This window comes from Prionailurus viverrinus, chromosome B1 (genome assembly GCF_022837055.1).
Source record: "Prionailurus viverrinus isolate Anna chromosome B1, UM_Priviv_1.0, whole genome shotgun sequence".
In the NCBI taxonomy this organism is placed as follows: domain Eukaryota; kingdom Metazoa; phylum Chordata; class Mammalia; order Carnivora; family Felidae; genus Prionailurus; species Prionailurus viverrinus.
The window spans coordinates 20,948,025-20,964,997 of record NC_062564.1 but is presented as its reverse complement, the minus strand read 5'-3'; the positions used below and the strand labels follow the sequence as shown (position 1 = coordinate 20,964,997).

The window sequence follows — 16,973 nt, the reverse complement described above, 5'->3', positions numbered from 1 at the left end:
TTTCAAATGGTTATTTTTTTTATAACTAAGTCATGTATGGATTCGTGCAGCCAGTAAACACACAAGAAATTTGAAACATCTAAAGCAAAGAGCATTTTCTTAAAACTTTGCTGTTCCTGACTTTTAATTGTGGCTACTTCTATGTACTAAATTTACAGTAAGTTGGTGTATTTTTGTGTTTTTTTTTACCCTTTCTCTCTTGATTATCTTGTGGTGCTGGGTATTATTACTAATACGATCAAATACCAAGCAATAGGAGGGAAAATAGTGGTAAAATAAATACAAGAATCATAATCATTGAATAAATGAAGTGACTGTACTATGAATTCAAATTACTTAATCTCTAATTTCATATCCGTTTAGAAATTTTGTTTTCTGAGTTATTGCCACTAAAAACGTCTTAATGCTATGATTGGTTTTGGTTTTCTTAAGTCTTAATTACTTAGTGTTAATTCAGTAATAATTGCGGGCATGCACAAATTACTTGCACTATTGTTCTTAGTGTGGTGAGTGTGCGGGGCAAATATCTATAACAGAATAATAGGTAGCACAATGGTAAATATTGGCAAGTATTTTTAAATGCCCAATCATAACACATTTAAAAATAACAAGACATCATAATCATGGTTGTGATGCTGAGTTTTATACAAGTCGCTTAATTTCAGTTCTGAGATGTCATCTTGCATGAATGTATTTGCCATCCTGCATGTGTTTGCTTTTTATTCAGTCTTCTTGGATCCATTTTCCCAATGCCGCGGGTAATCTATGCTATGGCGGAGGATGGGTTGCTTTTCAAATGTCTAGCTCAAATCAATTCCAAAACGAAGACACCAGTAATTGCTACTTTATCATCGGGTGCGGTGGCAGGTGAGAGAGAGTTGACTTTTGTTAAGAAAAGGGGGATCTTTTTTCTCATCAAGGATTCTGAAGAGAAATGCAGTTAGGTAGTTTTCTGTTTTGATCTAAGTAAAGGTCAGTAACTTTTTTTGTGAATGTTTCCTTTTTTGATGTTTTCTTTTTGTTTTTCTGGGGTTTTTTTGGCCTAGGTTCTGCATTTTAGTGTGTCCGGTCTTTACCTGTGTATGCCTGTCTAGAGTAATACTTCACAATAACTCACATGCGGATTATGAATTTTTCTGTTCTAGTCTTCTGGGCTCTATGTTTCCTTTACCCCGAATTCTATTTGCCATGGCCCGAGACGGTTTACTGTTTAGATTTCTTGGCAGAGTGAGTAAGAGGCAGTCACCAGTTGCCGCCACGTTGACGGCAGGGGTCATTTCTGGTAAGCTTTTCAAACATAGGATTCTTCAGCATTGGCCTTAAACGTTTTATGCGCATGCATGGACTTATAAAGAGGGTCTGCTTGCTGTGCATGTAAGTTAAGAAAAAAAAAATCACTGATAAATTAGGTTATGAACATTGAGATCTGAAAATTGTGGTGGTGGTGGTCTACTGAAATTCATTCTTAACTGACCCTTGGGGATTTTTTACCATTTCATTATTTTAATTTTTGGGGCACCTAACAAATGTGCAAAGGGTTATAATGGGTCTTCACCGTATTTTTTCTCATTTTTAATGAAGTATAAGAAATGTCAGGGTAATTTATACTTGCTGTGGTAATTACCCACCCTCAGAGTGGGGGATATCTGCACTGCCTGGACCACCATGGTTCTCTAAGACTTACTAACAACTGTTTCCTCTTAAACCCCATTTGGACTCTATTTTTGCTTTCAACTATGTGTTTTGGTGTTTAACTCATATTAAAAAAAACTTGCAGATGCCTATCTTTGGGGATGTCATAATATCTCTGTAAAATGCCGTTGGCCAGATTCTTATTTATTCCATGAAGAAATTTTCAAGGAGATTCATACAGACTGAGAGAACGGCCTTAAAGGTCCTGTTCTAGGAAGCAAGAGAGAGACTTCAGCAAGCTTTATAAAGCTGTTTTAGTAGTAAAAATTCAAACCAAAACTGATAACTTGATTGAGGCTCTGAATTGGGGGGAAATTACAGAATGCTAATGCTTAAATTATGCATGAAATAGTATTTTTTCAGAGTCAGAAAATATTTGCCTAAACAGCTTCACATTGTAAATGTTTTTTAATAAATTTGGCACTTTATTAGACATACATTGGAAGGCCAAGTCACTTATTTTCTTAATGGGGGCTTAGATTTCTGCCCCCATAAAATGAAGGTTGCACTAGATGATCTATAGCCCATTTTGTTACTAAACAGTCCATTATGCTAGTGAAAAGAATTTATAAATCTTGACAAAGGATCATACATTTTATTTATTCCATAAAAATGTTTATTTTTTCCCAGTGAAATCTTGCCCAGTAATACTTTATTTTGTATTCAAAGTTTTACAAAATATATCCTTCTTTCTTCAGAAGGAACTTAATTTGGCAGTATAACATATTGACATTAATAACAAAAGAAGATAATTATAGCAGAAGGCTTTTTTTTTAAACGTTCTGAAATACTATATTTTTGTTATTCTACTCCCACACCTTACTGTGCTTGTTTTTAGCTTAGATTAGAGAGCTTATCTGGATAATTAATCATCTTCCTCTTTCTTAGCTACTTATTTTGCTATTTGTAATTCTTATAAAACATACTGAAACTGTAATAATCTAATATATAAGTATACTAGCAACGGAAGGTTTTCAAAGTAAGGCATGAGGTGCATTTAAAGAAATGATGTATCATGAAGGAACATGAGGAAGCAGGGTAGAAGTAGAGTTTACATGGAATTCTATTGCCACCAGTTATAACCTTGCCAAATTAGCCTGTCTATAAAATGAGGATCATTATCTTATCAGGCCAAACCATGTGAAATTGCTGGTTTGGAGGTCAAAACCAGTCAGATTCTGGCCACTGCATATAGTTAAGCCTATTTAATTTCCCTGTCTCATAGGATTATTGGAGTAAAGATAAATTGAGATCATAGAGATATAAAGCTTGCTAAGAGACGTCTGGTACACCATGGGAATAGAATGTGGTGTTTCTACTTAACAATGATAGAGACAACTATGCGGTCAAGTTAGTATTGTCGGTATTTGATGTTTCAATGGAGAAAAAAATTGCCAAGTGCAAGTTAACTATTCAGCTAGAAAGTATATTTTGCCTCATAACATTACTGCAATTTGAGTGTAGGACATAGATTCATCCCTCAAATTTAGTCCCATCTTCTCAGAGTGAGGAGTTTTAACCAGCATGGAATTTCACCTATACCAGAAATGTAATTTAATTGGAAATTACTTTCTTTCATATATGCATAATTCAAGATGCAGATGGAAATGCAAATGATTATGGAATTTCTGTAATGAAAGTTCTTCCATTTCAATTTTTTAATGGTTGTTTGACAAGACTAGTTCCTATTTCTGAGCAATGTTTTTCTTTTGAAACATCAAAGGAGAGTGTTCTGTCATATATTTTCACTCTTTGTCAGGCCAATATTTTTTAAATAATCAAAGTAGATGTGTTTTATACTTGATAGATAGCTAAGGGGTTTGGAAGTTTCACCAGCAGTTTGTATGACCTAAGGAACACCTTTTTAACTGAGAGAAATATATTTTCTATAGTTTGTTTGATTTATCATTGGTCCTGGAACCATAAAATGACAACTGTCCCTGACTTGAAAGTTATCAACTGTATGGAGTTACATGATAGGCCATTTTCTTTACCATTCTGCTCTCTCCCCAATAGCTGTGATGGCATTTCTTTTTGACCTGAAGGCCCTTGTGGACATGATGTCCATTGGCACTCTTCTGGCCTACTCTCTGGTTGCAGCATGTGTTCTCATCCTCAGGTGAGTGTCCTCATTGGTCCCAAATGCTGCGTGTCACATGGAGCCCAGGGAATAAAGAAAATTAGGACTCACCATCCTTGCTTTCGAGGAGCTAGTGGTCTCATGAGGCAAGAGGTCATGGGCAGAAAAACATCACTATAAAGTATAATAAACATAGTCCTTAGCAAAGAATTAACGTTTATTTTTAAGAGAGATCAAGAGAGCACCAGTGGGGGTGGGCAGAAAGAGAGGGAGATACAGAATCCAAAGCAGGCCTCAGGCCGCAAGCTGTCAGCACAGAGCCCGACACGGGGCTCAAACCCACAAACCGCGAGATCATGACCTAAGCCAAAGTCAGATGCTTAGCCGACTGAGCCACCCAGGCGCCCCGGTCCTTACTTAGCAAAGAATTAAATACAGTTGATAATTAGCAGTAAGTTGGCCTAATCTATATGAACCACAAGTTCTTATAAGGTATAAAAACACTTAAAAATATTCTATCTTTTGTCCCAGTATTTCAGCTGCTAAGATTTTATCATAAAGATTTTAATCAAAGAGGCGCACACAGATATATATAGATATAGAGAAAGATATCTATATAGATATATAAAGGATGTTTATGAGAAAAGCAATTTGCAAAAGTGAAAAAAATTGAACTGACCTGCATATCAATAGCAGAACGGTGAAACAAATGAGGGTACCCTTTTTCTTCTACGAAAGAGGTAAACGCTTTTTCTTCTACAGCAAATAATATGATAATCATATGGATAAATGTATCTGATTCAGCAAAGCTGTATTAACATCTGAATTTATTTAAATAATACCATAGATTTACATGAAGAAATCATTTTCATGATTTCACTTTAATGCATCTTTTATGATCTCTTTTTTTTTTTTTTTTTTTAATTTTTTTTTCAACATTTATTTATTTTTGGGACAGAGAGAGACAGAGCATGAACGGGGGAGGGGCAGAGAGAGAGGGAGACACAGAATCGGAAACAGGCTCCAGGCTCCGAGCCATCAGCCCAGAGCCTGACGCGGGGCTCGAACTCACGGACCGCGAGATCGTGACCTGGCTGAAGTCGGACGCTTAACCGACTGCGCCACCCAGGCGCCCCTGCTTTTATGATCTCTTTAATGCATATCATATATATGCATTTCTGTTTGGCTGAAATTGCCTCAAAACACTGGGTGGTTTTGATTCTCTTCTGTGTATTTTGTGAGTTTTTTCCCTCAGTGAGCATATTTCTTCTTTAGATTGAGGTCAAATGTTACTTTTACATTTAAGGAAAGGCTGCTCAGAGACCACACTGAGGAGACAGGGGCAGATCCTAGGAGGTGAAGTAGGCTGGTATCCTGACGCAGGCTGGAGAGGAAGGGGATAAATTGATCAAGAGACTTGGCATACATGGGGTTGGGAAGCATGGCGGGCGGAGCTCATCTGGATTAAACTGGAGGACTGGGAGAGGAAGGTTGAGGAAGATGAGGCCAGAGAGGCAGATGGCCGGCGGCAGTTGAATGCCAACCTGAAGACTGGATGTCCCTCTGCAGCTGACGCTTAAGCAGAGTTTCTGTGCTGTTTTCTTGACACGCATTTCCTTTGGACCCAGATATTTTCAGGATAATCCTCCTCTAGTCACAGTCGCCTCCCTTGGAAAACGTAACTCTCTTCTGCATCTACTGTGTTATTTTGTAATGAAACGGCTGTCAGAGGAAATTCAGAGTTGCTGCAGATGTTTTATTGAGCAGGTTTGTGGCCTGGCTCAGCATGCTCTGGGGCGGAGTCATGAAACGTGTCAGTTTACTGCACAAGCTGGGACCCTGCAAGGGGTCTCACTTAGAGTTTACGGTGTTCGTTTCATTTGGGCCAAGTGTCTGTTGGAGAATGAAGACACGGACGTTTATTTGGCAACAGGTACCAGCCCGGCTTGTCTTACGAGCAGCCCAAATGCTGTCCTGAAAAAGAAGCGCTGGGATCATGTGCCAGCGCTGCCTCGAAAAGCGAGTCCCAAGTCACCATGCTGCAGGGGCAGGGTTTCAGCCTGCGGATTCTCTTCAGCCCCTCGGCTCTGCCTACGCAACAGTCATCTTCTCTCGTGAGCTTTCTGGTGGGGTTCCTCGGTAAGTCCGCCGTGCCGCGCACAGAACACAGGCCCCCAGGGGTGTGTAGCTGGAGCGGGTATGTGGACGCGGACAAAAGGCCATACCTTGCCTTAGACTAAGTTTGCCGCTGCCCTGAGCCCTGAAGTTTCTGCCCAATGGGTCACTGGTAGTTGAGAGCATGTATTAGTGGGATAGATTTATCATGTAATTGAAGAAGAAAGGAAGACATTCCCTAGGGTGTGAGTGGCAGCTGTACAAAGCTGGTACATCTCATTGGCCGTCCGGGGGCTCCCAGGAACACCTGCCAGTAAACACACTGGGACGCAGTAGAGAGAGTCTTGTTTGCTCACCCGCAGTTATGTCATGGGTGATATTTTCAGCAACATTTACCAAGCACTGGCAACGTGCCAAGAGCTCTGCTGGGCACCTGGAACAGCAGGAAGAATGGTCCCTGCTCTCGGGGGGCTGAAAGGAACAGGATTATTGGTGGCAAGCTGAGGGAAGTACAGACTTCTCCAGAGCACAGAGGAGGGATGTGATGGTCAGAGATAGGGTGGGCGGGTGGTGACATCACCTTCTGAAATAGGGGGAAAAGACACAGATCATGTATTATTTGTTTGCATTAACAATCACTGTTTACAACCGTGGACAGTGGACAGACCTGCCATCTCCCATTTGAGAACAGAGAAATCTCCAGCCCAGACAGCATCCCATCAACCCATGTGATACAGTCAGAGGATGTCACGAAGTGGGACCCAGAGGACGCATGGGGAGGGGGAGCAAGATGGTAGTCCCAGGAGGGGGGCAGGAGACCGTCAGGAGGAAGCGAGTGGAGGTTAAGTCAGTGGGATCAGCCATGTCTTCCCCTAATGGAAATGAAGAATCTTAGTATTTGGCAAAGTAGATCCGGAAAGAACTTGATATCTTATCAAAATAGACGGCTTGAGCTGAGGGAATGAGTGACGTGCGCGTGCTGACTTTGTTTTCCATACGTGTCACCTTTACAGCATTTCTGGTTCTGGGTCTGAGCATCCTGACCACTTACGGAGTCCACGCTATTGCCCGGCTGGAGGCGTGGAGTCTCGCTCTCCTTGTGCTCTTCCTCGTTCTCTGCATCGTCGTCGTGCTCACCATTTGGAGGCAGCCCCAGAATCAGCAAAAAGTAGCCTTCATGGTACGAATTGTGAACATTAAGATCCTAAATATTTCGCACATTTTGTCTTATGGGTTAGTTTTATAAGTTTAAAAAAAGTCACTTCTGATGAAGTTAACCAGGGAACTAGAGTGTCACGATTCTTGGAGATGATACTTTTTGTCATAAGTATTCTCCCTACATGGCTTTTCAAAACCCTGAATATGCTCCTATCACATTATTATGTATAATAGTAAACAGATTTCTTGTCAAGTAATCTATGGAATCAAGGAATAAAGAAATTTTATTTTAGAGATTCAGTACTCTCGCAAGAAGATTATTCCCACTAAAAGCCCTTCTGCTATAATTGTCCTGTTGGATTTGAACTAAGAGCAGGTTTGGGCTTGAAGAGAGCTTCCTGGAAGGATCCCTCTGAGATGCCAAATGTATCCAGACTTCCAGAGGCGTGCCTGCTGATACCTGAACTAAACCAGTAAACCCCAAACTAAACCAAACCCTAAAACCCATTGCATCTTGGTGATGATGTAGATGTTAGCAGGCTGGACAAATCCCTGTTGCTCTGGGCTGCACGTAAATAGTGTAAAATGGGACGTTGCCTTTAGTATACTCTACAGGAATGATTTTTCTCCAGGTGGTTCTTTTTGTAAGAATATAAGCTTACTGACACAGTGTGAAAGTACATATGTCAAGTTAGTGTTGACACAGTTTGGGGAATGTGCTTTCCAAATCTGAGTATAGTTAAGAAGATATTTTTCCCCCTTAGGTTCCATTCTTACCATTCTTGCCAGCCTTCAGCATCCTGGTGAACATTTACTTGATGGTCCAATTGAGTGCAGACACGTGGATCCGATTTAGCATTTGGATGGCACTTGGTAGGTCTTTTAATGTTTTAGCTTTCTGAACCTTGGCTCTGTTTCTCCAGTTTTCATGCTCTGTGATTAGACAAATTCATCCCCTCCCCCTTCCTGGAAATAAAGGGTTTGGTTTTTTTTTTTTGTTGTTTTTTTTTTCAGTTTCTTCCTTTCCCAATTTTAGATCATCAGCATGCTTACTTTTCCAAATATTTTCAGATACCTTTTTTTTAAAAATTTTTTTTTAATGTTTATTTTTATTTTTGGGAGAGACAGAGACAGAATGCAAGTGGGTTAGGGGCAGAGAGAGAGGGAGACACAGAATCCGGAGCAGGCTCCAGGCTCTGAGCTGTAAGCACAGAGCCCGATGTGGGGCTCGAACTTACGAGGTGTGAGATCATGGCCTGAGCCGAAGTCTTATCAAAATAGACGGCTTGAGCTGAGGGAATGAGTGACGTGCGCGTGCTCAACCGAATGAGCCACCCAGGTGCCCCCCTTTTTTTTTAAATTACATTTCCCAGTAACCCTGTAGAATCTGTAGATTCTGCTTTCTCCAATTAATGGGTGAGAAAAAAAAGAAGCCCCAAAAAGTCCAGGGATCAAATTTGTGAATGGCAGTGTGAGACTTTGATTCCAAAGCCTGTTCTTGTCAGTGTATACCAGTAGACTTCTGAAGATATTTGGGGTTTTGTTTTGTTTTGTTTTTTAATTTTTAAAAATGTTTATTTATTTTTGAGAGAGAGCGTGAGTGAGAGGGGGCAGAGAGAAGACACAGAACTCAAAGCAGGCTCCAGGCTTCACACTGTCAGCACAGAGTCTGAGGCGGGGCTTGAACCAACAAACTGTGAGATCATGACCTGAGCTAAAGTCAGATGCTTAACCGACCGAGCCACCCAGGTGCCCCTGAAGACATTTTGAGTGAGCTGATAGCAAAAAATAACTGTTATCTAAAGTTCTTACTGTTTGAACCTTGGGATTTAGCATTAAATGACGTCAGTATGCTTATTTATATCTATACTGTTTTTCATTATGATTTCTTTCCTATGTGAAAAATTGAGTTATAAAATAAAAGTTTGCATTTGTTGTAACTAAAGCCCTGAGCACTTGTCTTAAAAATGTGAGGAGAGGGCTCAAAAATGTGAGCCTGGATGGCTCAGTCGACCGACTGACTCCTGCTCAGGTCGTGATCTCACAGTTGGCGAGTTCGAGCCCCACATCTGGCTGGGTGCATTCAGCACAGAGCCCTCTTCAGATCCTCTGTCTCCCTCCCTCTCTCTGCTCCTCCCCTGCTCCCGCTGTCTCTGTCAAACACAGATAAACATTTTTAAAGAAAATGTGAGGAGAATTGTCTGTAAGGTGAAGCAGAGAGAAACAAGAGCTAAATCTGCATTGTTTGGGTTGCCTGAGCGGTTGAAGAGTGTGTTTTTTGTCAGTCTTCCCATTGGCTTAGCAAGAATGAACCTGATTCACTCTTGTGTATGTAATTGTTTGCTTTGGCTAGAAATTAACTGCATTTTAGTTTCAAGCCACCAACCCACTTGAGTTGATGGGAGATCTGACCTCTGTCAGTTTTGCTCATCTCCCCACACCCACACTAGGGCTTTGCCCATACTTTGGGGACCTCACACTCCCACACTAGGGCTTTGCCCATACTTTGGGGACCTCACACTGTGCCAGGGAACGGGGGTGCTGGTGCCTCAGGTCACAGGTTATCCATTCACACAGGTTACACCAGGTTGTCCTCTCTTCCTATCACTGTGGCCACTTCTGGTAGGTGCTTCTGTTGCTTCAGGGCCAGGATCCTGACAGGAATCCCCTGCCGGTCAGCCCCACCCTCATGGATGTAGCAACACAGCCATTCCTTTGGGGTCCTGTGCACATGCTGCCAGGGAGCGGAGCCCAAAACCCCCAGGGCACAGGACTCTAGAACTCTCTCCCCTCCTCTGAGCCCAGAAGAATCTCTTTGAAATCTGGCAGAGAACTTCAGCATGCTTCCTACCTTTCCATGAGCCCTTGCTTCTTTCCTCAAACATAGTCCACTCTAGTTTAATGTACTTGATCTTAGTTAACAGCATCGACTATGGAGCCAGACTCTCTGTGTTTGAATCTACATCTGCCATTTATTCACTGTGTGGCCGAGGCCAAGTTACCTCTCTGCTTTTGTGCCTGTTTCTTTGTAAAATGGTGATCATAAAAAAAATAAATAAATAAAATAAAAAATAAAAAATAAAATGGGGATCATAGTACCTTTATGTGAGGACAGGGAGGGCTAGGTCTTTAAACCGTTGAGGTATGAGAGGAAGTAGAATCATTCCTCAACATACCTGCCAAAATGCTAATTGGTAGCCTGCTTCCTGTTATTTTAGATGGGAAGATTATTTTTTTTTTAATTTTTTATTTTTTAACGTTTAGTTATTTTTGAGACAGAGAGAGACAGAGCATGAACGGGGGAGGGGCAGAGAGAGAGGGAGACACAGAATCGGAAGCAGGCTCCAGGCTCTGAGCCATCAGCCCAGAGCCCGATGCGGGACTCTAACTCACAGACCGCGAGATTGACCTGAGCTGAAGTCGGACGCTTAACCGACTGAGCCACCCAGGCGCCCCTAGATGGGAAGATTATAATGCATTTCACATCAACCCCAAACTCTCAACCAATGTTTAAATATATAACTCAAAGCAAAATGCCTACATGTAAGTAATAAACTATCTAGTGGGGATACTTAAAACCTTTGCTTCTAATTCCCAGCCAGCGTAGCTGTTAATAACTAGTTGCTTTGTACATGGTTGTTTGGCCTCTCCTGGTGACAGTAACGTGTTTACACATGCCCCCTTTGTTTACATAGGGCATGCTTTCCAAAATATCTCACTGTGAGTCTGACACCCCACCACTTGTGTTTGGGATGTCATTTGAGATCTTACCCCCCCCCCCCATATCCTTTTGTTTAGAGTGTAGTATTGAGTTTTGAGAAAATCAGTGTATTTTTTTTACCTAGATGTCTGAAAACACTTATTGAGAGCAACATAAGTTCTATAAAGATTGGGTGTTAACAATGGAGAAACACATTGTGCTGAGAAAGCATCCATCAGGGACCTTCTGCAGGGGAATCCTCTTGCCTTGTGTTCTAAAATAGACCAGAAAGAGAAGGCAGAAAACTCTATTAAGTTCTATATTAAGTTTCCCATGTTCAAACTGTCATTTTCTGATATACTTAAAACATTGATTTTTTTTTTTCTTTTCCCTCCAAAAGGTTTCCTGATCTATTTCGCTTATGGCATTAGACACAGCCTGGAGGGTAATCCAAGAGATGAAGAAGATGAAGAAGAGACGTACTCAGACAACATTCATGCAACAACAGAAGAAAAATCTGCCATTCAAGCCAATGACCATCACCAAAGAAACCTGAGTCTGCCTTTCATATTCCACGAAAAGACGAGCGAATGCTAACGCGTACAGGAGCTGAGTTGGGCCACAGTCTTAACATACCTATCCTCCGTGGAGTAAACCGTGACAGGGTGTCAGCATCGCGCTAGGTTGCTGTGGGTTTGCTGCAAACATAGTTCACCCTAACTTATGCTTACCTGAACAGCACCTCCTCAGATGGTGAATTATGTACCTGGGGAGACCTCCCAAGCCCTCTCCTCAGTGGCGAATACCCCCCAAATAGCAGGAGCGTGTGTGTGTGTGTGTGTGTGTGTGTGTGTGTGTGTGTGTGTGTTGGGATATATGAATGTGGAAAGTTGGTTGTGTTTTACTACTACCACATTACATTTTTCCGGTGTTGTCATTAATTGGTGGCTTATAGCACATGCTGAAATGGAGGCAGTCACTGAATGGAAGTGTTTTGTATGTGCCTGGTGCATTTGGGGAAATACCTGTTGCTTTTCCTTATTAGGTGTCATTAATGTCAATTAGAACATGCTAAAAGTGCACTTACCCATCTTGGTGTCTGTCATTGGTCAGGAGCAAGAGGAGGGGATAAGAAATGAGCCTTTTCTATAACTTATAAATGCCAGCAGTGGGTTTAGTAGAGATTTTTATTCTATGAAGGATGGCACTTTGCCCAAACTTCAGCCGCCACGGGGATTTGTACCTGCGATATACCACATGGGGCAAAAGTGGTGTTCCGTGTCACCCAATGGGGCCTCTTTCAACCGCTGTCTTTCTTAAGAGATGTGCTCTTTACATATGAAGACTTCACCTCCTGTGAGTGCTGTATATCCCTCAGTCCAGTCAGGGATTTGAGAGCAGTATGTGTGATCTACATGGGGCCCTTTATGCTAGAAAGTGAAGCTGGTCCCCATGGCTGGAAAGCTTGCGTGAGTGGCAGTGACGAGGGTATATTTGAAAATCAGAGTTAGACATAAGCTTGGAAAAGTAGACACTAAGCATCCTTGTCTTTAAAGTCACTTAAAATAAGCCAGTAGAATCTTCTAGCTCACACAGTTGGTAGAATGATTCATACTTTTTTCTATTACTTAATAACTAATCACAATTCAGTTTTTTTAAACCTCCTCAGGTACAGATTTCACTCCTTTGTTTCTATTATTTTGTCTTGTCCTAGACATGAGGGGCTACAGTAGCAAATTACGTCTTTATTACGTGCCAAAGAGGAGAACTGAAGGGACACAAGAAGAAAAAATTGCCCTGTTTTGAGTTTAAAGTGCCTATTCAGATATTAAATTGCATTTGACGGAGTTTGAGGGGTTTGGATCTAATTTGCCTTTGTTGTTTCTTTTGGAAACATTGAAGGATGTTTTTCTTCCCCCAATCCCATAAATTGTTTGGCACTTTTTATCTCATTTATTTTTAATTGACCACACTAAATCTATTAATAAAAACTCTAGTAACCCAACAGTGTTTGGGGAATAAAATATTTTAGTTAAATACATGATTTTTAAAACCTCCAACTGAAAAAATGTAACCTAATTAAATTAAAGCTATATAAGCACAGTAACGTTTATATAAGTAAATGATTTGTTTTTACATGTAAGATTCTCTAATTACTATATTTTACTGGATAGCGTTCTCTAGCAGTGGACTGTTTTTCTGCAGTGTGCTTTGCTTCTAATGAATTGTTTTTCTTACAAATAATTACATGGTTTACTAGGTGAGGCTAGAGGCTAAAAACTTATATGGGTTACATTCCCAGGAAAAATGTTATCAAGCACACCAATTGACCAGCTTAATCGAAAGGCAAGGAAAACATTTGTTTTCTGACAGCACTTCCAAGAGATTAGTTATTTCACTGATGCCATTAAAAAGCAACTTGTGATTGTTTTGTTGAACCAAGAGTTTATTGTGAGTAAATATCAGGTAAACAGGTAGAAAGCCTGGGTTTCTGGCTGCTATTGTTGAAGCATCCCTGACCTAGAACTCAGTCCTGACATTCCACAGTTTGCAGGCTGCACAGGGTAAAATCTGAAGCCCAGAATTCTCTTTTAAGCATGTTTTTCTAGAGAGGAAGAGTTGGATATGCAAGGGGTAAAATATTTCTGTAAGGACTTTACGTATGATCACAAGTCCTTGCTGTTAGAGTAATACACTGAGAACACCCTTTTATTCTATAATCAATCTAGAATAGGCCCTTAACACAGGGAACATAAGGAATTTCCTACATAAATATTTAGGTCTTTTACTGTAACAAAAGAAATTTATTTAGAATGTGATAGGCAGCTAAAACTATTATGCCCACTGTGTTCAATTAGGAGAAGAATTTAGTTAAAAATTATTTTTCCACATTAAAACACTTTGCAAACACAAGTATCTATGAAAAGATGCTTCGTCGGTGACTGTGCTTTTTTTCTGTGAAGACTCAAATATGTATGAGTCATATCCCTGTATGAGTCTGTGTATATATATATGTATATGTCTGTGTATTTCAAATAGTGTATAAGTCGGTTGGGTTTATGATGGGCTTTGGAAACAATACCATTATATGGATTTAAAAAAAAACCCAATTGATGTGGAGAAAAAATAATGTTTTATATTGATAGGTATGCTTATACAAAATTTTTAGGTTTTAAACTATTTTGCAATATACAGCAATTTTATATGTATGATATTTTCTATAGATTCTTTAAGAAAGGTATATTTATAATGTAATATGGAATCACTAAACTCTATTGTAACAGGTGCTTTATAATCTGAAATGGAGTAGGGGTGGGAGCTATTAGGGTATTTCTGTTTACTTGTTTCTGTGGCCCCTTTTCTGACATCTCTGTCTTGCTCTGTGTTTATTAGTAAAAGCCCGTACTACTGGCTCTTTTACCAGCCTCCCGTATCTACATCTGAATTCATAACCTTGAGAACAAAATATTGCTTTTACTTTCTTAGGATTACCAAAAGGTTTTGTATAGATTCGACTAGTAGTCAGTCACACTTACACAAACTCCTCTCCAGGAATGAAAAAATACATACCACACAATCTCTTAGTTGTGACTGAGTAAAAACAGTTTAAATTACTTTTCTTTCCTACACTAGGAAATATGCTGTCTTAACATTTTCAGTGAGAAACTTATAATAGCACCATTATTTTAAGCTCTTGAGAAAAGGGAAAAGATGACTTACGAATAACCATATAAAGGCAATATGCTTACCCTCTGTTTAAAAAGGTAGCTATACAAATCCAAGTTTAAAACCTATTTATGAGAAAACTTATGTTAGAACTTTTGATCAATACCGAGATACAGATTATTGCTTACCCACATTTTCCCCAGAGATGAACATCAAGAAAACTTCTTAAGACCAAAAACATCATCTGGGATATATACATTAGAGGAAAAACTAACCTTGATATATGTAAAACTTTACTGTTGCCATCCATAGTTAATAGAAAATGTCTGTTTGAGAATTATTTTCCTTTAAAATCCAAAAGCCTGTCTTTCAATTTTATGAATAAAGGATTTTTTTAACTTTTTTTTTTTAATTTTAGAAACTAACCAGCATATTTGCTAAGTCTTGGTAGTTGTTAACCATATTTTGAATCAGAGTCTGTATTTACTGAGTTATTTTCTAAATTAATGGGAATGCTTAGCAGGGGGAATAAGGAGGTTTATTGCCCTGCAATACTGATAATGCCAAAGGAGTATATTACTCTTCTTTCTTTGTAAATCAGGGCATATTCTGAGATGACAAACCACGTGATAACGTGCCAAGATTCCAACACTGCCTCGTGATGTGGCTGCCTGATTTCCTCCTGATGCCCTTCAAGCAACTCCTGCTTAACACCCAAACTACAGTTTGCACAGCATTTTAAAGGATTGGGTTTAGAGTGTATATCACAGCGTATTAAAATTCACATGATTAGTGTGAATGGGGGGGGAGGGGAGAGGGGATTAACTTTTTTTCTTTTTTTCTTTTTTGCTAGTGCCAAAATACTGCCTTCTCTGTACATTTTCTACTTACAGTCTCTGACATGTCCTAAAATATCAAGGGGAAAAAAGTACCAAAGTTCAAGTAGTAAATAATGCCAGCACAGGTCATTGTTCAGTCATGTAGATTTGCAGATAAGGTTGCTTAGCTTTGTTGTTTAGCTGAGATTTTTTTTTTCTCTTTGTATAATTATATTTAAACATTTTTAAATGGATTTCTGGTTTCTGGATTTTGAGAGGCCTGCTCTGTTTTTGTGGTTGTTGGTTTTTGTAACATTCATTATTGTTTATATGTACACAGTTTAGTCTCACTGATTTCAGATGTGTCTTGTGATGGCTCGACTCTCGTGACAGCCTTGTTGAGAGTAGTACTTAGCTTTTCTTCACCCTGGCTGAAGCCGCTGCCATTATCTGGCCCTAAAGACCCTTTGCTGACCACTGGTGCCCCATGGGGATCATGACCAGGAGCCTGGGCTGGATCTAGAGTCAGGCAGCCCGTAGAGCGTAAGCACCTAGACCTAGCCTTATTGGGTGGGGTCTTGGGATGATACGGTGGGATACGACGTGAAAGCCTTCACATGAAAGTAAGGAGTGTGGGGTCCAAATATCCCATCAACACATCACGTAAATGATAGGGACTAAGGAAGGTCTGTGACTCATAGGAAGGATGGCTGCTTCCTGGAACTGGTCCCACGGGGTCGGGCCCACTACAGTCCCCGTACGGCACTGACAGCCTTGAGGTGGAAAGTGCACGGGCCCAGGCTCAGCTGGTACTTCCAACAGGGTGGGTTTCACTGGCCCAGGCCCGGGTAGGGGGCCTTTTGTCTTTGGTGTCCACTAGGCTGCCCCATTGTTTTATTGCTCTATTTTGTTGTCATTGTACTTAACAGAAACTGTTGATAGGACCCAAAACCCTACAGAAATTCTATGTCTGTAAAAAACCAACAGATTCACAGGACTTGTCTGATCTGAATGTAAAGACTTTCTGTTGAGTAGGTAATTTCAAATTTAAATGTTTTAAATGATAATCAGAGTTCCTTTTTACTTATAACATTAGATTATGTTTTAGAAGTGTAATAAATAAAAACTATTGCTGCTTTACCACTGTAAAATATGCTTTCTAATGTGACCATGTACTTTTTAAATAAATTGTAATATGACTTATGATAATATAATATGCATATGTATCACACACCCCAAAAGCATACATGTCACACACTTATCTAATGTAACCTTTTTTTTTTAATTTGGGAACTTTTAAAACTCAGAAATATGGTGCAATCTAAATTGAAATGATTTTATTGTCAAGAATACTCACCTGGCAGCCTGAGGACTACCCAGTCCTGTAAGATAAAAGACATGTTTTCACAAAGCCTCAGTCCTCATGGCAGGTTCTAAAAAATAGCACTGGGTCCTAAAGCATGCCATCCCAGGACCAAAGAGCTGAGATCTTACCACTTCAACTGCCGGTCTTTTCATTGCTTTTATCCGTAAGAAACTCCTTTCTCAATGTTCTCCTCAGCAAATCATAGCCTTTAATAATTGGCAATCAGTTATGTACAACTAACAAATTTTTTGCAAAATTTTACAAAATTACAAAAATTTTACAAAATTTTAACAAATTTTATACTAAAGCATTCTTACCAACTTCAACCCTCTGGAAGAAAGGATTCAAAGAGCGTTCTGGACAGGGCTCAAAATTATT

At 39.9% G+C, this 16,973-nt stretch overlaps 1 protein-coding gene across 4 annotated transcripts in view; it reads left to right on the top strand.

Annotated features, from left to right (window-relative positions):
- Nucleotides 1–16,432, top strand: part of SLC7A2 (solute carrier family 7 member 2) — a 75,841-nt gene extending 59,409 nt beyond the window's left edge. For 3 of the 4 annotated variants that reach the window (XM_047856610.1, XM_047856613.1, XM_047856611.1), the window contains exons 7-12: nucleotides 728–867; nucleotides 3,709–3,811; nucleotides 5,706–5,911; nucleotides 6,901–7,067; nucleotides 7,810–7,918; nucleotides 11,146–16,432. In XM_047856610.1, coding sequence (XP_047712566.1) covers nucleotides 728–867; nucleotides 3,709–3,811; nucleotides 5,706–5,911; nucleotides 6,901–7,067; nucleotides 7,810–7,918; nucleotides 11,146–11,342 — 922 coding nt within the window. In that variant the 3' untranslated portion in view covers nucleotides 11,343–16,432. Of the gene's footprint in view, nucleotides 1–727; nucleotides 868–1,145; nucleotides 1,283–3,708; nucleotides 3,812–5,705; nucleotides 5,912–6,900; nucleotides 7,068–7,809; nucleotides 7,919–11,145 lie in introns of all 4 variants that reach the window. The other variant, XM_047856614.1, reaches the window with a different exon arrangement.
- Nucleotides 16,433–16,973: the final 541 nt, after the last annotated feature.